At 47.9% G+C, this 17,764-nt stretch overlaps 1 protein-coding gene across 1 annotated transcript in view; it reads left to right on the forward strand.

Annotated features, from left to right (window-relative positions):
• Positions 1–17,764, forward strand: part of VIT (vitrin) — a 1,751,009-nt gene that overhangs the window by 1,421,533 nt on the left and 311,712 nt on the right. The window contains exon 17 of the mRNA XM_085611942.1: positions 13,908–14,011. Within this exon, the coding sequence (XP_085468068.1) occupies positions 13,908–14,011 (104 nt within the window). The remainder of the gene's footprint in view (positions 1–13,907; positions 14,012–17,764) is intronic.

Genomic DNA, 17,764 nt, shown 5'->3' on the forward strand with positions numbered 1-17,764 from the left:
AACATTGGTGGTCAGCGGTGAGGATTTGTGACTCATATACAGTGATTGGTGTACACTACTAGTGGGTGCAGACCATAACGCAACCACTTACATTTTTGGTAGAGTTGTTTTTCCTTGGAACTTCTTTTCTATTATTGATTCTTGAGAACTGCCAGTCTTTTCCACCATGAGTAAGCCATCATCCTTAGCATCTGTAGACATCGAATTGGAAGAAGAGAGAATTGATGCTTACACTGTACCTAATCTCAAAGCTTTGTGCAAGAAATTTCAAATATCTGTGAAAGGCCTCACCAGGAAAGAGGAATACCAAAAGGTGCTGAGGGCCTGGTTGGAATCAAGGAATGCCAGTGAGCATCCTAAGGAGCCGGTGGTGGAGGCAGAGGATTTAGATGGGCAGCTTGAGAGGCCAGTGAGCCTAACCGGGGAGAAAGTACCTTCCAGGGCAGGCAGCACTGTTTCTTCCAAGGGTCTGTCCCCAGGAGAGCTGGAGGACAGAGAGATGGAGAGGGTGCACAAGTTGGAGCTAGCTAGGCTCAAGATGGAGGGTCAGAAAGACATAGAGAGCAAGAAAATGGAGCTTGGGATGGAATTAGAAATGAAGAAGTTAGCCTTAGAGGAAAAGAAAATGCATTTTTAACATGAGAGAGGGTTGAGGGAATTGGAACTCAAAGCCAAAAGTTTAGAGGTTCCTCCCTCTGCTGGCAGCGCACCGCCAGTGCCTGTAGAAGCAAGAGCCTACATCCCCAAAGAAGTAGATTTCCACAAAAATGAGGATACTGGTCAATGGTTGAGGGCTTATGAAGCTGCAATGTTGGCCCACCGAGTCCCTGAGAAGGATTGGGGAGCGAGGTTGTAGGGCCTCTTTTTTGGTGATGGGAGGGACACTCTGTTAGATTTACCTACAGAGGAGCAGGTGTCCCATGCCCACATGAAGGGAGCCCTAATGTCCAGATATGGTTTGACCCCAGAGTTACACAGACAAAGGTTTAGGAATTGCAGGAAACTGGAGTCTACCGCTTGGGTGGACTATGTGTCTTTCTTGTGCAAAGCATTGGATGGTTGGGTGAAGGGTAGCAAAGTGGATAATTTTGAGGCGCTCTATGATTTGTTTGCATGGGAGCACTTGTAAAATAACTGTTTTCCAAAGCTACGCCAGCACCTGATTGATAGTAAGCTAACTAACCCTAGGAATCTTGCTGAGGAGGCGGACCGCTGGGTGAGCACCCGGGTCCAGAAGGGTCATATGGGAGACATCGCCAAAGGTGGGCAGGGTCCCTAGAAGAGAAGTAGGGGCGACAGGCCCGGACTGATCGTAGCGGGCACCGGGCAATCCCCCGGTTTTGGGCCCCCGGGGGCCGTTTTTGTTACAGGACCGTTTTTGCAGCATAGCTGCAAAATCGGCCCTGTAACAAAATCGGCCGAAAACCGGCCCTGGCAAAGAGCTCGGCGGCACCCCAAGCCCCGTGGGGCCGGCCAAGCACTTTGCCAGGGCCGGTTTTGGTTCCCAGTCCGGCCCTGAGGGGCGACAAGGGTAAACAGAGGGAGTTCCAGAAAGGGTTCCCAAACTAATCCCCAAGGGAAAGGTTCCCAGCCTCCACCTGAGAAGTAGGCAGGGGCCCGACAGATAAGCCTGTTCAAAGGGGGCCCACGACCTTCTTTAAGTGTGGGCCACTGTTCTTATGATGCTAGATGTCCCTTGTATGGGAAGACAGCACCCACTGGTGCACTACCCCGGCAGATGGCTAGGGTAACCCTGGGGGAGGAGATGCCTGCCCAAGGTGGGTGGGGTCCTGCAGATATGTCCCTAGTCTCTTTAGGAGACTGTGAGGTGGTCCCCAGGACCCAGCTGTCTGATAACACTAAGAAGTACAGGCAGTGGGTGACCATCAATGGCCATAGGGTGGAAGCTCTTAGAGACACCGGAGCCAGTGTGACAACTGTCAGTTGTTGGCTGGTGTCTGAAGAGCAGGTAATCCCCAATGCATTTTACCCAGTTGTTGCCGCTGACAACACAGAGAGCAAGTGCAAGGTGGCTCAGGTTCCCTTTGAGTGGGAGAGTCTCAGGGACTCTTCAAGTAGCTGTGAGTCCAGCCATGCCTGTTGATTGTCTGTTGGGTAACGATTTGGAGAGCTCCCCTTGGGCTAAGGTGGAGCGCAGTGCTCATTTAGAGATGTTGGGTTTGCCTGAGTGGGCCTGCGTGACCACTCAGTCTATGGCAGCCAGTAAGGGTGTTCAAGAGGACCTGGAGCCTGAAAGAGTGGCCCAGGTGCCTGCCTTAAAGAGAAGAGGCCGGGGCATGGGAAACCCCCCCCCACAGTTCCCACGGTCCAGGAAGAGGCAGACCCTGAGGGGGAACAGGTAGCTGAACTGGGGGACCTGCCTGAACTGACCCATTGGCAGCAGGAAGGAGGACCCTCCAGTGAAGAGTTCTGCGAGGAGCAGAAGTGCCCTTCTCTTGTGAGTTTGCGGCAGCAGTGTGCAAACCAGGCAGCAGGTGATCAGTCTGGGTCACATTGGATCTACTGGGAAAATGGTCTCCTGTATAGTGAGCCTAAGGTTGCTGAGCCTGAGTCAGCCCGTGTGCTGGTGGTACCCCAGCGCAACAGAGCCTTCCCACTGGGGCTGGCTCATGATGTGCCTTTAGCGGGAAATGTGGGGCATGAAAAGACGTTTGAAAGGCTTGTCACCCACTTTTATTGGCCCTAAATGCCAAGAGTTCAGACACTCATTGCAGGGCCTGTCAGACTTGCCAGGCAAGGGAAAAGAGTGGGAGGAAGCACAAGACTCCTCTCCAGCCCTTCCCTGTGGTCAGCACCCCCTTTGAAAGGGTGGGCATTGATATTGTGGTGCCTCTGGATCCCAAGACAGACATGGACAACAGGTTCATCCTGGTCTTGGTGGACCATGCCACCCGGAAGCCATCCCTCTCTGGACAGTGACTGCCCCCGTGGTGGGACGTCCCTTGATGAGGATGTTCACCCGCGTGTGGTTCCCCAGAGAGGTGGTGTCAAACCGAGGTACAAACTTCATTTCCAAGTATAAGACGTTCCTGTGACAGGAGTGTTGGGTAAATTATAAGTTCACCACTCCTTACCACCCCCAAGGTAATGGGTTGGTTGAGAGATTCAACCGGACCCTCAAAGGCATGATTATAGGTCTTGAGGAACCCATGAGGCATAAGTTGGACATCCTCTTACCATGCCTTCTCTTTTTTTTCCGTGAGGTGCCACAGAAGTCCCTAGGGTTCAGCCCCATTGAACTTCTCCATGGTCACCCAGTGAGAGGACCTCTGAGTTTGGTCAAGGAGGGCTGGGAGCAATCTCCCAGGAAACCTCCTCAGGATGTATATAGCTACATGCTGGCCTTCAGGAACCAGACTAGGCGATTCAGACAACTCGCTGAGGCAAATCTGGAAGCCAGCCAGGAGGAGATGAAGCAGTGGTACGACCAGAATGCCACTCTGGTTGAGCTTCAGCCTGGTCAGAAAGTGTGAGTCATGGCCCCAGTGGAGCCTTGCGCGCTCCAGGATAAGTGGACCGGACCATTTGAGGTTGTGGAGCGCAAGAGTCCTGTCACCTACTTAGTAGACTTGCGGTCTCCAAGGAACCCTTTGCGGGTCCTACATGTCAACCGCCTGAAGCCCCACTTAGAGAGGTCCGAAGTGGGCATGCTCCTAGCAACAGATGCTGGAATGGAGGAGGAGACTGAGCCGCTTCCTGACCTCCTGTCTGCAACAGAGCAAGATGGGTCAGTGGATGGTGTGAACCTCCCTTCCACCCTGACCCCTGAGCAACAGAATGACTGTCACCAGTTACTAGGACAGTTTCTGGCCTGTTCTCCCTGATTCCCAGTGTCACTGATTGGTGCGTCCATGATGTAGACACTGGGGACAGTTCTCCTGTTAAGCCCAAAATTTACAAAGTGACTGACAGGGGGAGAGCTTGCATCAAGGAGGAGGTCTCCAAGATGCTTGCGTTGGGTGTGATTGAGTCCTCTAACAGTCCTTGGGCCAGCCCAGTGGTCTTGGTCCCAAAGGCTGCCGCACCGAGTGTCACGCCAGAACTGTGGTTCTGTGTGGACTACCGAGGGCTCAGTTCAGTCACCGGGACTGACGCGCACCCCATCCCCAGAGCTGATGACCTCATTGATCGGTTAGGGGATGCCCAGTACCTCAGCACATTTGACTTAACGGCTGGGTACTGGCAGATCGCCTTGACTGAGAGGGCAAGAGAGAGTTCCGCATTCTCCACACCAGAGGGGCACTACTAATTCCGGGTTATGCCCTTTGGGATGAAGAATGCCCCTGCCACCTTTCAGAGGTTGGTCAAACAGGTGTTGGCCAGACTGGAAGAGTTCAGTCCCGCCTACCTGGATGACATTGCAGTGTTCAGCGCCAGTTGGGAAGAACATCAGCGCCACCTCTGGGAAGTGTTGATGGCACTGCGGAGAGCAGGCCTCACGATCAAGGCGAGTAAGTGCCAGATTGGGCAGGGTTCCGTGGTGTACTTGTGGACACCAGGTGGGTAGCGGCCAGGTGGCGCCCCTACAGTGCAAGATTGAGACCATCCTGGACAGAGGTGACATCCTTTTTAGGACTCACTTGGTACTACAGGAGGTTCGTCAAGGGAAATGGCAGCATTGTTGCCCCCTTGACAGAGCTGACTTCAGGGAAGCAGCCCAAACAAGTGAACTGGACTAACACCTGTCAAAAAGCTTTTGATGCCCTGAAGACTGCCATGTGCACGGCGCCGGTGCTCCTGGCACCAAACTTCTCAAAAGAGTTTATTATCCAAACAGACGCTTCAGAGCATGGTGTGGGGGCTGTTCTGTCACAGATGAATGACGAGGGCCTAGATCAACCTATAGCCTTCATTAGTAGGAGGTTACAGAGGTGGAGTGCAATTGAGCGTGAGGCATTTGCTGTGGTCTGGGCACTGAAGAAGTTGAGACCATACTTGTTTGGGGCTCACTTCCAGGTTCAGACATACCACAGGCCCCTCAGATGGTTGATGCAGATGAGGGGTGAGAATCCAAAGCTGTTGAGGTGGTCCATTTCCCTACAGGGGATGGACTTCATGGTGGAACACCGCCCTGGTACAGAACACGCCAATGCTGATGGTCTGTCCAGATTTTTCCACCTTAGTGATAAGAACTCCCAAGAGGTAGGGAGCTCTCCCCCCATTTCAGCTGGAGGGGACACGTGTTAGACCTGGCACTATTGACGTGGGTCACACTTCCATTTTTTGCTGTTGCCTCTGATGTTTTTGCTGGTTTTAGATGTTTTGGGCACTGTGCCACTGCTATTCAGTGCCACATTGCAAGTGCTCCCTATGTTAAATTGATGTATGGATTAGTGACTCCATGATTGGCTTATTTGATTTACTTATCAGACCCTAGTACAGTGCACTGCGTGTGCCCAGGGCTTGTAAATCAAATGCTGCTGGTGGGCTTGCAGCACTGATTGTGCCACCCACTGGAGCAGCTTGTAAAGTGTGTCTCAGGCCTGCCATTGCTGAGCCTGTTTGCAGTCTGGTACTGCCTGTTGACTTGGCAAGTGCACCCACTTGCCAGTACCCAAACCTTCTCTTTTCTGCATATCAGACACCCCTAAGGTAGGCCCAAGGGCAGGGTGCATTTTAGGTAAAAGGTAGGACATGCCCTGATGTGTGTGGCATGTCCTAATAGTGAATTACAGCCATTTGCGTTTTTCACTATTGAAAGGCTACCAGTCCCCATAGGCAAAAATGGGCAGTTTGAATATAACACCTTATAATCCTAACTGGCGCAGGGAACATGGTAGAAATTAGAGTTTAATATGCCTGAACTCAGAAGGATAAAATACATATTTTAGTTAAGTTTGTTTTAACATTCTGTGTTTGAAAATACCATTTTTGGAAAGTAGGTATTTTATTGCCTAACTATCCAAGCCTGCCTCTGCTAGGTTGTGTATTCCATGTCTGGTTTCTGAGTGACAGGGGCTGGCGGGCTCTAGGAGACAGGGCGAGTCAGCACCAGGCTGAATAGACCTATCTGCATGAGGAGTGGTGGGAGGAGTAGCACCTGGGCCTGAATAGGGCCTTCCACAATGCTGGCTCCACCTCCTGTGGTGTGTCTGATGACCTTGGCCCACACTGTCAAAGGAAAGAAGGACTCCTGTAAACAAGGGGCTCGAGGACTGCACAGAACTGGTTTGGACTAGGTACAGACATTCTCTGCCTTCAGAGACAAAGGATTTTCGTGTATAAAAGGGAGGACCCAGACCCCAGAACTTTAGGTCACTTCTGGGAATCAAGACTGAGGAGAAGAACCAGGAAGCTGAAGGAGGAGACTATCCCTGTCCTGTGTGTTTGGGGCTTGGCCTGCAGTGGTTGCTTCATTGCCAAAAAAGGAGAAGAGTTCTGAGTGTGCTTTTCATCAACTTGAAGAAGATCTCCAAGGGCTTGAACTTGAGCTTGCCTCCTGTCTGAAGTCTCAGGGATACAAGACTTCACCAACCAGCTCTCCCTGAATTCCCTTGCTAGGAATTGAAGTGCCTGTTGTTGTGCTGGGCCTTCTGAGAGACTGCGTATCGCTGGGAGTTGGAAACGCGACTCAGCGAGGAGAAGCGTGTTGCCGCCGCAGCAGTTGCCATTGCATCATCAAGGAAGCGTGTGTAGGAGAGTAAGATCTGCTTCACATGGGTACCCCCACTTTTTGCTGGTGTTTCACTGTTTTTCGACCTTAGTCTGGCTGTGGACGTGCTAATCAGGACCACAGCCTAGCTGCTTCCTCTCTAAAATGGTTTACATGTACATTAGGTACATATCTAATTGGATTCCGGAGTGCCTTATAAGCCCCTAGTGTTTGGTATACTATGTACCTAGGGCATAGGTACCTCAGAGGCCTACCAGGGGCTGAAGCATGTATTATGCCACCCCTGGGAAGCAATCCAAAACGGCACCACAGGTCTGCTACTGCAGCCTGGGTAAGGGTGTGCTTACATCCCTTACAGTGGTATAGGCTACCTATATCCACACATATATACAGACACATGTAAACCTATAAGCCACTCCTATGGCAGGCCATGACAATCCTGAAGGCAGAGTGCTTGGTTTTATGTGAGAGGGTGCCCAAGCATGAGCTGAGCCCATCTGCAGCTTTCGGAAATACTTCCTTATGGCTGTTCTGTGATACAGCCATACTATATACTCTTAAGTTCATTATAACCTCGCGGTAAATGCTAACTTTGGAATGGCTGCATCCAAACATGTTGTGTTTGCTGTCAAACGCTTTGTAATACTACCCCTCTGCCAGTTCTGGCGGCGGGGGTAGCATTCCACCCTTCTAGAGGGGGAGACATGTTCACACTGGCTCAACCCGGTAGGACTTTCCTGAGCCCTGTCATCACAAAATGGATGCCTCTGCCACAGACACAGGTCTGGCCTCCTGCTGCTGACCGAAAGTCCGGCAGGGGAGGCCTGGACAATAGGTTTCCTGTCGAAGGGAGGTGTCACCACCCGGTTTCCCTGGGTGAGGTAACTCGAGTACTCCGGTGATCCCTTTTGGACTTCTTAAGTCCAAAAGGGTTTGGTCCTGACTCGATTTCTAAGTGTCCCTAATCTTTAAATTTCCAACCGCGACATTGCCCATAAAAGATGACAGGAACCCGCGGTTGTGTTTACACACTGCATACAGTCTCCGTGGGTCCCCTGTATCACTACCTTGGGTGGTTCCTTTGGGTCCCAGCGATTCTACAGACTCTAGGCCTTGTGTCTATTCCAGTCGTGGTTCTTATACTACTTTTTTGGTATATGGTTTGGTACGCCCCTAGGGCCCAAACGTGTATTTGTGCTATTACTGATAATTGCTAACTTGTAAACAAATTACTTCGAACTCCAGTCTCATAAAGAGACTAGAGGGGTGTGTTTTACCTAAATACATATATTTTGAATATATACCTGGTGTGGTTGTCCTTTCATTTGATCATTCCAGAGATTATAGACTGGTAAAACAAGCTGCTTTACATTCTTTCAAGACTTAGCCTGAAGGCTGCTCTCCATAGCTACCACTAGGATAGCTTTCAATAAAGGTTGTCTTTAACCTATCACCATAAGGTGTTGTTTGGACTGATACAAGGTGCCCACTATAATTAGTGGACAGCATATATCAGGCCACCTTCTCACATTGGTGTGCAGCGTGTGGGATTCCAGTTTGCTATTGTTTTACCAGATAAACTCAATTGACTTGATCAACTGAAAACCACTAAAGGTACCTGAGGTACATATAATATCAAGTTTAGCTACAGTGAGTTCTACTGAACTTAGAGTTGTGTGCTAAGGGATAGCACACCCTTTCTACAACTCAAGAGATTTTAGTACTCCACACTAGTGTAGGTAGTGCAATACACCACACCACATTAGTAATATCTAACCAGCCAGGAACCACTGAGTCCCTACCTGGACCCAGTGAGCTCCTTCCCTATAAATATGAGGATATCTCCTTTGCTCAGCTTAGGGCCTTATGTACCATTAGGAAGCTGAAGACAGAGAAAAGTCCATCCACCCAGCATCTCATAAAGATACTGAAACTGGATGATATCACAGGGCCTAGTGGGCCTGATGATGGAGACAGTGTGGATGGGACAGCACCTGAGGGTCGGTCCAGGGGTGAAAACTCCCCTGACCCTAACTCTAATGCTGACCAGACTGGTGACAATGACCAGACTCTGGTGAACACAGACCATCAGGATGAGGATGAGGATGATGATAATAATGCCACTTCCTTTATTCCTCCTGGTAGGCCTGAACACAGGGCTAGAAGGGATAGATCTCTGTCTAGGGAATCTATCCAGTCTAACTCCTCTATTGGAACCTCTGTTTCTTCTCACAGAGGGAGGGAAACCTCCCAGGAGAGTAGAGAGAGACTGCTGGAGTATGAGCAAGACAAGTTCAACCCCAGAAAGCAGCAGATGGCCTTGGATAGGGAAGTCCAGGAGCTCTACAGAGCTAGTAAAAAGAAGGGACTAGAGTCCCTTGGTGGCAGCAATTTCCCTAGAGATAGGGAGAGGTCTTATGACCATTGAAACCTAAGTAAGATTGTCCCTCCCTACCAGAGTGGGGATGACATTCACAAATGGATAACTCCCTTGGAGAGGGCGTGTAAAGTACAGAAGGTCCCTCAAGGTCAGCGGGCAGCAATCTTATGGCTCTCCTGTGCAGACAAAGGTAAAGACAAGCTCCTCACTGTAAGAGAAGAGGATGCTGATGACTACAAAGTCTTGAAAAGTGCTCTGATGGATGGGTTTGGCCTAACCACTGAACAATACAGGTTAAAGTTCAGAGATACCCAAAAGGCACAAAATCAGCACTGGGTTGACTTTGTTGACTGTGCTGCTAAGGCTCTGGGAGGTTGGTTATTGGGCAGTAAAGTGTGTGACTTCATAGGATTGTATAATCTAATAATGAGGGAGCAGATTCTTAATAACTGTCAAAATCAGCTGTTGCACCAGTACCTGGTAGACTCGGATCTGACCTCTCCCCAAGAATTGGGAAAGAAGACAGACAAATGGGTCAGAACTAGGGTGAGGAAGAAAGTACAGAACCAAGGTGGTGACCCTAAGAAGCAAGATTCCAAAAACTCTGATAAGGGTGGGGACAAGGGAAAAGACCAGAAGTCTTCACAAGGGCCCCAAAATCTTCTTCATGGGGGGATTCACAGGCTAACAAAGGGAAAGGCCAAAAGAAGCCCTGGTGCAAAATCTGTAAGCAGAAAACTCACTGGACTAGTGACTACACCAGGGCTAAAGAAAATACTCCAACCACCACCAATGTCCCTAAGGCACTTGTTCCCCCTAGTACAGTTAAAATTGGTGGTGGGAATACACAGAACAAGGGTGTAGTAGGGTTAACCCTGGGTTCTGAGATGGACTCTGGCCTAGTCAGAGTACCAACTCAGGCTGTGCTTGTCTGTGATGGGGGCATGGATATGTCCCACTTTGTGAGCCCCAGTAATCTGGGCAAATACAGACAGCAGCCTTTAATTAATGGAGTAGAAGCTTGGGCATTAAGGGACACAGGAGCAAGTGTCACAATGGTGACAAAAGATCTTGTGGAACCTGGACAGATTATACTTGGTGAAATGTACCAAGTGACCAATGCTAGCAATGTCAGAACAGACCATTCTCTGGCAGTTGTTAACTTCTCCTGGGGAGGGGTAACTGTCCTTAAGAAGGTTGTGGTAAGTGCGGACCTACCAGTACAGTGCTTGCTTGGCAATGATCTGGAAACTTCAGCTTGGGCTGAAGTGGAGCTCAGGACACATGCAGAAATGTTAGGGATCCCTGTACATGGCTTAGCTGTGACCAGGTCACAGACAAAAATGTCAAAAGCTGGACAGGCCCTGGATTCTGGAATAATGGACCAGGTGCCTCACAAGAGGAGGAACAGTAGGGTTAAGGAAGAACCTTCCCATCTGTCTCAGGAAGCTGATCAGTCTCCTCAGGGAGTTGATCTTGAGCCTGCAGAAGGAACTGTCCCAGAAGAGCTTGAACCTGACCAGGTTGAGTTCTTGGGGATAGAGGCCCTTCCAGGTCTGATCTGATCCAGCAGCAGAAAACCTGCCCCTCTCTTGAAACCCTCAGAAAGCAAGCTGCTGATGAGGCTGCTGGGAATGCTAGTTGCACCCATAAAGTTTATTGGGATGATGGACTCCTATACTCAGAGAGTAGAGACCCCAAGCCTGGTACATCCAGGAGGTTGGTTATACCTCTGAAGTTTAGGGGTTTCCTATTGACACTAGCCCATAATATTCCTCTAGCAGGACACTTAGGCCAGAACAAGACTTGGGACAGAATTGTTCCTCACTTTCACTGGCCACACATGTCTGAAGACACAGAGGAGTTTTGTCGCTCCTGTGTAACCTGCCAAGCCAGTGGCAAAGCAGGTGGCACTACAAAGGCCCCCCTGATACCACTACCTGTGGTGGGGGTGCCCTTTGAAAGGGTAGGGATTGACATTGTTGGTCCCATGGATCCCCAAACCGCATCTGGGCACATGTTTCTACTGGTGGTAGTGGATCATGCCACCAGGTATCCAGAAGCAATTCCCCTAAGGACCACTACAGCTTTCTTGAGTGTGTTCCCAAGAGTAGGTTTTTCAAAGGAGATAGTATCCAACAGAGATGCAAACTTTGTCAAGTTACTTAACTGCTATGTGGAAGGAGTGTAGAGTGAATTACAAATTCCACAACACCCTATCACCCCCAATGCAATGGTTTAGTTGAAAGATTCAACAACACCTTAAAGGGCATGATCAAAGGACTCCCAGAGAAGCTTAGGCGAAAATGGGACCTGCTCTTGCCCTGCCTTTTATTTGCATACAGGGAGGTGCCTCAAAAGGGGGTTGGCTACAGCCCATTTGAACTTTTGTTTGGACACCTTGTCAGGGGTCCATTGTGTTTGGTGAAGGAAGGATGGGAGTTACCTCTCAAGCCCCCAAAACAAGACATAGTGGACTACGTACTTGGTCTCCGCTCCAGGATGGCTAAGTACATGAAAAAGGCAAACAAAAACCTTGAGGCTAGCCAGGAACTGCAAAAAGCCTGGCATGACCAAAAGGCTGTACTGACTGTTTACCAGCCAGGACAGAAAGTGTGGGTATTGGAGCCTGTGGCCCCAGCATCCCTCCAGGACAAGTGGAGTGGACCCCACAATTGTTGAACAAATAGGGGAGGTTACCTAATTGGTAGACCTTGCAACCCCTAGGAGTCCCCATAGGGTACTTCATGACAACAGACTAAAACCATACGTTGACAGGGCAGACATGGGCTTGCCCATGGCTACTGATGAAGGACAGGAGGAAGAGAGTGACCCACTCCCTGACCTGCTTTCTCAGAACCCTGATGATGGGTCAGTGGATGGTGTAGTCTTGGCAGGCAGCCTAACTGCCCAGCAGCAAACTGACTGCAGGAATCTCCTCAGCCAGTTTAGACATATGTTTTTGAGACTTTGTGGAACAGCTCGAATCCGGCTCATGGACTTCGTCAACGCCTCCTGGATCTCGTGGCTGAAGAGTCAAGACACCCATCAACTCACCTGAAGCACCCGACATCTGTGGGCATTGGTCCATCCTGCCCTTGGTCACTGGCTAGTAACCCAGACTCTGTCCCCTCTGCTTTCAGGTTCCTTCCATTCTAGATCCAGGCTTGGATCTCTTCGGACACTTCTCATCTTCACGGCAGCAGCAGTTCTTTGCAGGCTTCCTTTATAATCGACGACGCGACCCGACCCGACACCAAAAGACACCTATGCACCCGGCTTCCCTGGGTGAGGTAACTCGAGTACTCCAGTGCTCCCGTGGGTGCTAGCCCTGGAACTTCTTAAGTCCAGAAGGATTTGGCCTGACTTGATTCTAAGTGTCCCTAATCTTTAAATTTCCAACCACGACATTGCCCATAGAAGATGACGGGAACCCGCGGTTGTGTTTACCCACTGCATACAGTCCCCGTGGGTCCCCTGTGTCACTACCTTGGGTGGTTCCTTGGGGTCCCAGCGATTCTACAGGCTCTAGGCCTTGTGTCTATTCCAGTCGTGGTTCTTATACCACTTTTTTGGTCTATGGTTTGGTACACCCCTAGGGCCCAAACCTGTATTTGTGCTATTACTGATAATTGCTAACTTGTATACAAAGTACTTCGAACTCCAGTCTCATAAAGAGACTAGAGGGGTTTGTTTTATCTTAAATACATATATTTTGAATATATACCTGGTGTGGTTGTCTTTTCATTTGATCCTTCAAGAGATTATAGACTGGTAAAACAAGCTGCTTTACATTCCTTCAAGACTTAGCCTGAAGGCTGCTCTCCATAGCCACCACTAGGATAGCTTTCAATAAAGGTTGTCTTTAACCTGTTCACCATAAGGGGTTGTTTGAACTGATACAAGGTGCCCATTAGAACTAGTGGACAGCATATATCAGGCCACCTTCTCACAGCGTGCCGCCGCTGCCGCTCTCGCCATCGCATCGCCGAAGCGCGGCACATCACTGGAGAAGCGTGCTGGCACCACAGAGGCCGCCGTTGCATCACCGGAGAAGCACGTTGCAGGGCCTGTCGCGGTTCCAAAGATCATTGAGTCTCCACACTGCGGTCGGGCGTGCACGCATCGCATCAACGTCGCATCGTGCGCAAGACGCCATTTTGTCACATCGCACCGGAGAAGAGTATCGCATCGAGGCGCCATCTTGTCGCATCGTACTGGAGAGCAGTAAGAAACCGACGCATCACCTCCCTACACAGTAAGGAAGCGAGCATCAACTTCTCTGCGCAGCATTAAGGATTTGACACATCCACTCCCCTGAGTGTAAGGAACCGACGCATCACCTTCCCTGCAACCCTTTTGTTTGCATTGCGTTACGCATCCAAGGTACTTTGAGAGTAAACTGAGCTATTTTTTACTATTTTAGAGTCTATTTTTGAGTACAATACTGTGGATTTTTGTCGTTTGGTCTTGTGATAAGTCTATATAAAAATACTTATTTTTATAATGCAACCTGTGTGGTGTCCATCTGTAGTGTTGTCACTGTATTACTGTATGTGTATGTGTTCACAAATGCTTTACACACTGCCTCTGAGATAAGCCTACATGCTTGTGCCAAGCTACCTAGGGGGTGAGCATGGGTTATTTTAGGAGTGTAGCCCCTTACCCTGATTAGACGCAAGGGTCCCTATTTGGCCACGGGTAACTACCTCTGCCAACTAGAGACCCCCAAATCTAACAATAGTTTTATTTTTATGGCAGCTTTTTTTTATTTGATATAACTTGCCTTAAATATTTATTTTGCTTTGTGTTTGAATTATTGGTTGATGGTTTCAGTGAAACTAAAACATATTAAAAATTGAAAATTTGTTTTGATTCTATCACACTACACAGAGATGACCCATCAACAGAATTTGGACTCAAAACCCATTCTAAGGCCAAAGATGTGCAAGCTGCTATCGAAAAGATCCAACAGAAGGGAGGACTATCCAATGTGGGTATGTAATTATAGAGATAAATGTCCACAATACATGAGCATGTTGGCATTCAGTTAAGATCAAATTCAGAAATGAGAAGCTTTGAGTCAGCCAACCTAAGACATTATCAAGTTTGGCTCAATCGGTTTCAATGGATGCACACCCCTTTATCTAGTTCTGTCATACTGAAAGTATGGCCCCCAGGGCCGCATGCGGCCCTCCTGACCTTCACATGCGGCCCCCTCGTACAAGAAGCACTGGAATGCTGTTTACTGAAACCGACCTTTCCCGTGCTCTATACCCTCCCTAAGATTCACAAGCAAGCACCTTTCCCACCAGGTCGACCGATAATCTCAGGTATAGGTGGTCCCACAGAAAAGCTCTCACAATATGTTGACCTCTTCCTTAACCCCATTGTAAAGAATCTGCCGTCCTATATCCAAGATACGAAACACATTCTCAGCATCCTCACAGACATACAATGGCAACCCAATATGATCATGGCCGCCTTGGATGTAGTTTCTCTGTACACATCCATCGAACCAGACCTAGGTTTAAAGGTAGTGACCAAGTCTCTCCAACACCGTTCGGCATCATTGTGGGAACACACTAATATGATCTCAAGTATGATGGAGATTATACTCAATAACAATTACTTCCTGTATGACAACCAATGGTACAAACAAACCAAGGGAGTAGCAATGGGTTCAAAATTCTCACCATCTTTTGCCAACCTGTACATGGGAGCACTGGAAACTGACTGGCTATGGGGGAAGAAAGCAGCCCAATGGACGGATTTCATCGTCTTTTGGGGAAGATACATTGACGATTGCTTACTATTCTGGTCAGGCTCACAACATCAACTCGATTCCTTCTGTAACTATCTCAACTCCAACGACATGAACATGAAATTCACATGCCAAGCCAGTAACAACTGTGTCTCTTTCCTTGACATTGAACTGTACGTAAAAAATGACACCCTACATAGCAAGCTGTTTCGCAAAGAAACGTCTTGCAATGCAATTCTCCACGCCAGCAGTGCTCATCCTCTGCATCAAATACGAACAATTCCCTACGGAGAGTTTTCCAGGGCCAGGAGAAACTGTAGCGAAGATTCTGAATTCAAAGACTGTCTTAACGACATGCAACACAGATTCTGTCAACGCGGTTATAAGCCCTTGATCATCAAGAAAGCAACCAACAGGGTTAAAAATATCCGAAGAGCTATAACCTTACAACCCAAAACCTCTAAAGAAACAGACAAACAGACCGTCAGACTGATTACAGAGTACAATGCAATCAGCACCACCATGCGCAAAAGCTTCAATAAGCATTGGAACACTCTACTGACCGACAAATCGTTAAGGAACAACATAACAGCACACCCACAGATCACCTTCAGAAGAGGCAGAACCCTTGGGAACAGACTGTGCCCCACCACACCACGCTCAGCTCCAACATCCTCATGGCTCACCAGTCACACGGTCGGTTTTTTCAAATGTGGGAGCTGTGGAACTTGCAAATGGGCCATGAATGGCACCAAGGATTTCAGTGGATGGAATGGCAAAAAATATAAGATCACGACTAACATTAACTGCAATACCAACTTTGTTGTTTACATTCTGCAATGCACCTGTAAATTACAATATGTGGGAAGTACTATCAGACCACTAAAAGAACGCATCAGCGAACATGTCAGAGCTATGCACAACCAAGATGCCAAGTATCCCATGGCTTCTCACATATCCACATGCAAAACTCAAGGACCACGTAAGAGCCTGACTTTTTTTGGAATTGACATTGCCAAAAACAGTGTCAGGGGTGGTAACCGTGAATTAAGACTGAGAAGACAGGAAGCATCGTGGATCATGCGTCTTCAGTCGGTCAAACATGGTCTTAACATTGACCATGAGTTACAGTACTTCTTGGGGTCTTGACACTTCAGACCATATGTCTTCTGCCTAATCATGTAACGCTATCTGCTCAGCCCTTCTGGCCCGTAAGCTGCATATTATCTATGTGTATATCTGAACCCAGTGATGTTTATCATGTCTCTCTCATACATTTCTGGTTTAATTTCTCTCCTTTGCTCGTTCCAGGTGTTTATATCATATTTTTCGTTGATTTTCAGATCATGGTCACTGACCCTCGTTTGACCTTTCATTCTAAATTTACATCTTATCTACTGTCCTTATTTATACTTGTCACACCCTGATTTTCGCACAACCCTTGTTTTTCCTTTTTCATCTGTTTAATTTGACATATTCGTCATCACTCTTACTATTCTTATCTCTTTTCACCTTCCCCGGCTAATGTCACTCCTGTTGTGTCTTTCTCTTTTCTGACCTTCCATCCCTCTTCTACACACTTTCGCTTCAGTTGCACCATCTGACCCATTCCTGTTAACCCACGTCCTCACTTCCGGTTTTACAACCGGAAACACCATTTGTCGCTCTAGTTGTTTTCTCAACCTGAAGACTATTTCACTTCCGGTCTTACCGATACTCGCCATTCCGCTCCCTGGAATCGCGAGCTGATCCCGTACCCGAGACCGCTCTTCTACCGGTAAGGCCTTGCACCACATTCTCTTTCCCCTTACCTACAGTAAATAACTCTACCTGTACTGATCGATATTCCCTGTCTCTCCATGGTTACAGATCCTGCTATTTTAGCGTCATCCGTGTGACTCTAGTTCCCGCCGTTTCCTCAGCGGGTCCTTCTCCTCGAGTGACTTCATATTGAGGTCCTTTTGATACATACATTTACTTCCGTACAGGTAGCTGCCACTTCCCTCACTCTCTTTTTCTTCTATTCACAACCTATTCTGTGCTCTTGTCACGTTTCTCTATTGTTTTTCTAACCAGGATGTTTCTCCCACGAGCATTTTTCTTGTTTTGCTTTTAATTGGTGCCCTGTATTTGCCATGTATGTGTTCCGTTTAAACTCGCGTCACTGATTTCATGAACCACTTATTGTTGCATTATGTGCACCTCTGTTTACTTTTACTTTTATCCTTTAATTCAGTTTCCTGTTTTATGCGCTTGTTGCTTTTTACATGATTATCATCGTTCAGGACCGTCACCTTTCTTTAATGATTCAACTAGCCTAGTATTTTTGGGTCTTTTTCCTATTGTGACCTTCAGATCGTTTCTAGATCAACATGTGTTCTCAATTGACTTACTTTTCGTCCTTGACTGTTTTTTTTTTTTTTTCCAGTTAATGTGTTTACTTGAAGTATTTTCTCATGAGTTGATCGCCATCTGTTAGTTATCCTTTTTCATGCCTTTCTTTATCCTCTCACTGGCATGACTCACTCGTTTAGCTTATACCATTATTACCCTCGCACTTCTATCATGGATCACTTGATGGTAGTAGACACGATATACGACCTCCGACCTCATCATGTTTATCTTCCACCTTGCCTACACAGGCACTTACTTATTCTTTCCCCTTTTTTATTTTAATTTTATATTTAACACTCCACGGTGACTACATATTATTATTATTATTATTTTATTTTATTTTGTTTTGCGTCATAAACACTAACTTATTCATTCGGGCAAGACTCAGTTTTCACTCGGTCAATCTATGTTCACAACATTTGTCTGCCTCATTGTTTATATTTCCCATTCTCGTTCATCACGACCTTGCTTGACCATTCGTTTCTTTTGGCACCCCTTGCCCAGCACACCATAGAATCCTCCGTCTCTCCTTCACCGACACCTTATGTCGAGCCGGTCTTTGTTAGCTTTCAACCTTTTGACTGTTGCAATG

The sequence above is a fragment of the Triturus cristatus genome, chromosome 6, assembly GCF_964204655.1.
Source record: "Triturus cristatus chromosome 6, aTriCri1.1, whole genome shotgun sequence".
Lineage (NCBI taxonomy): Eukaryota > Metazoa > Chordata > Amphibia > Caudata > Salamandridae > Triturus > Triturus cristatus.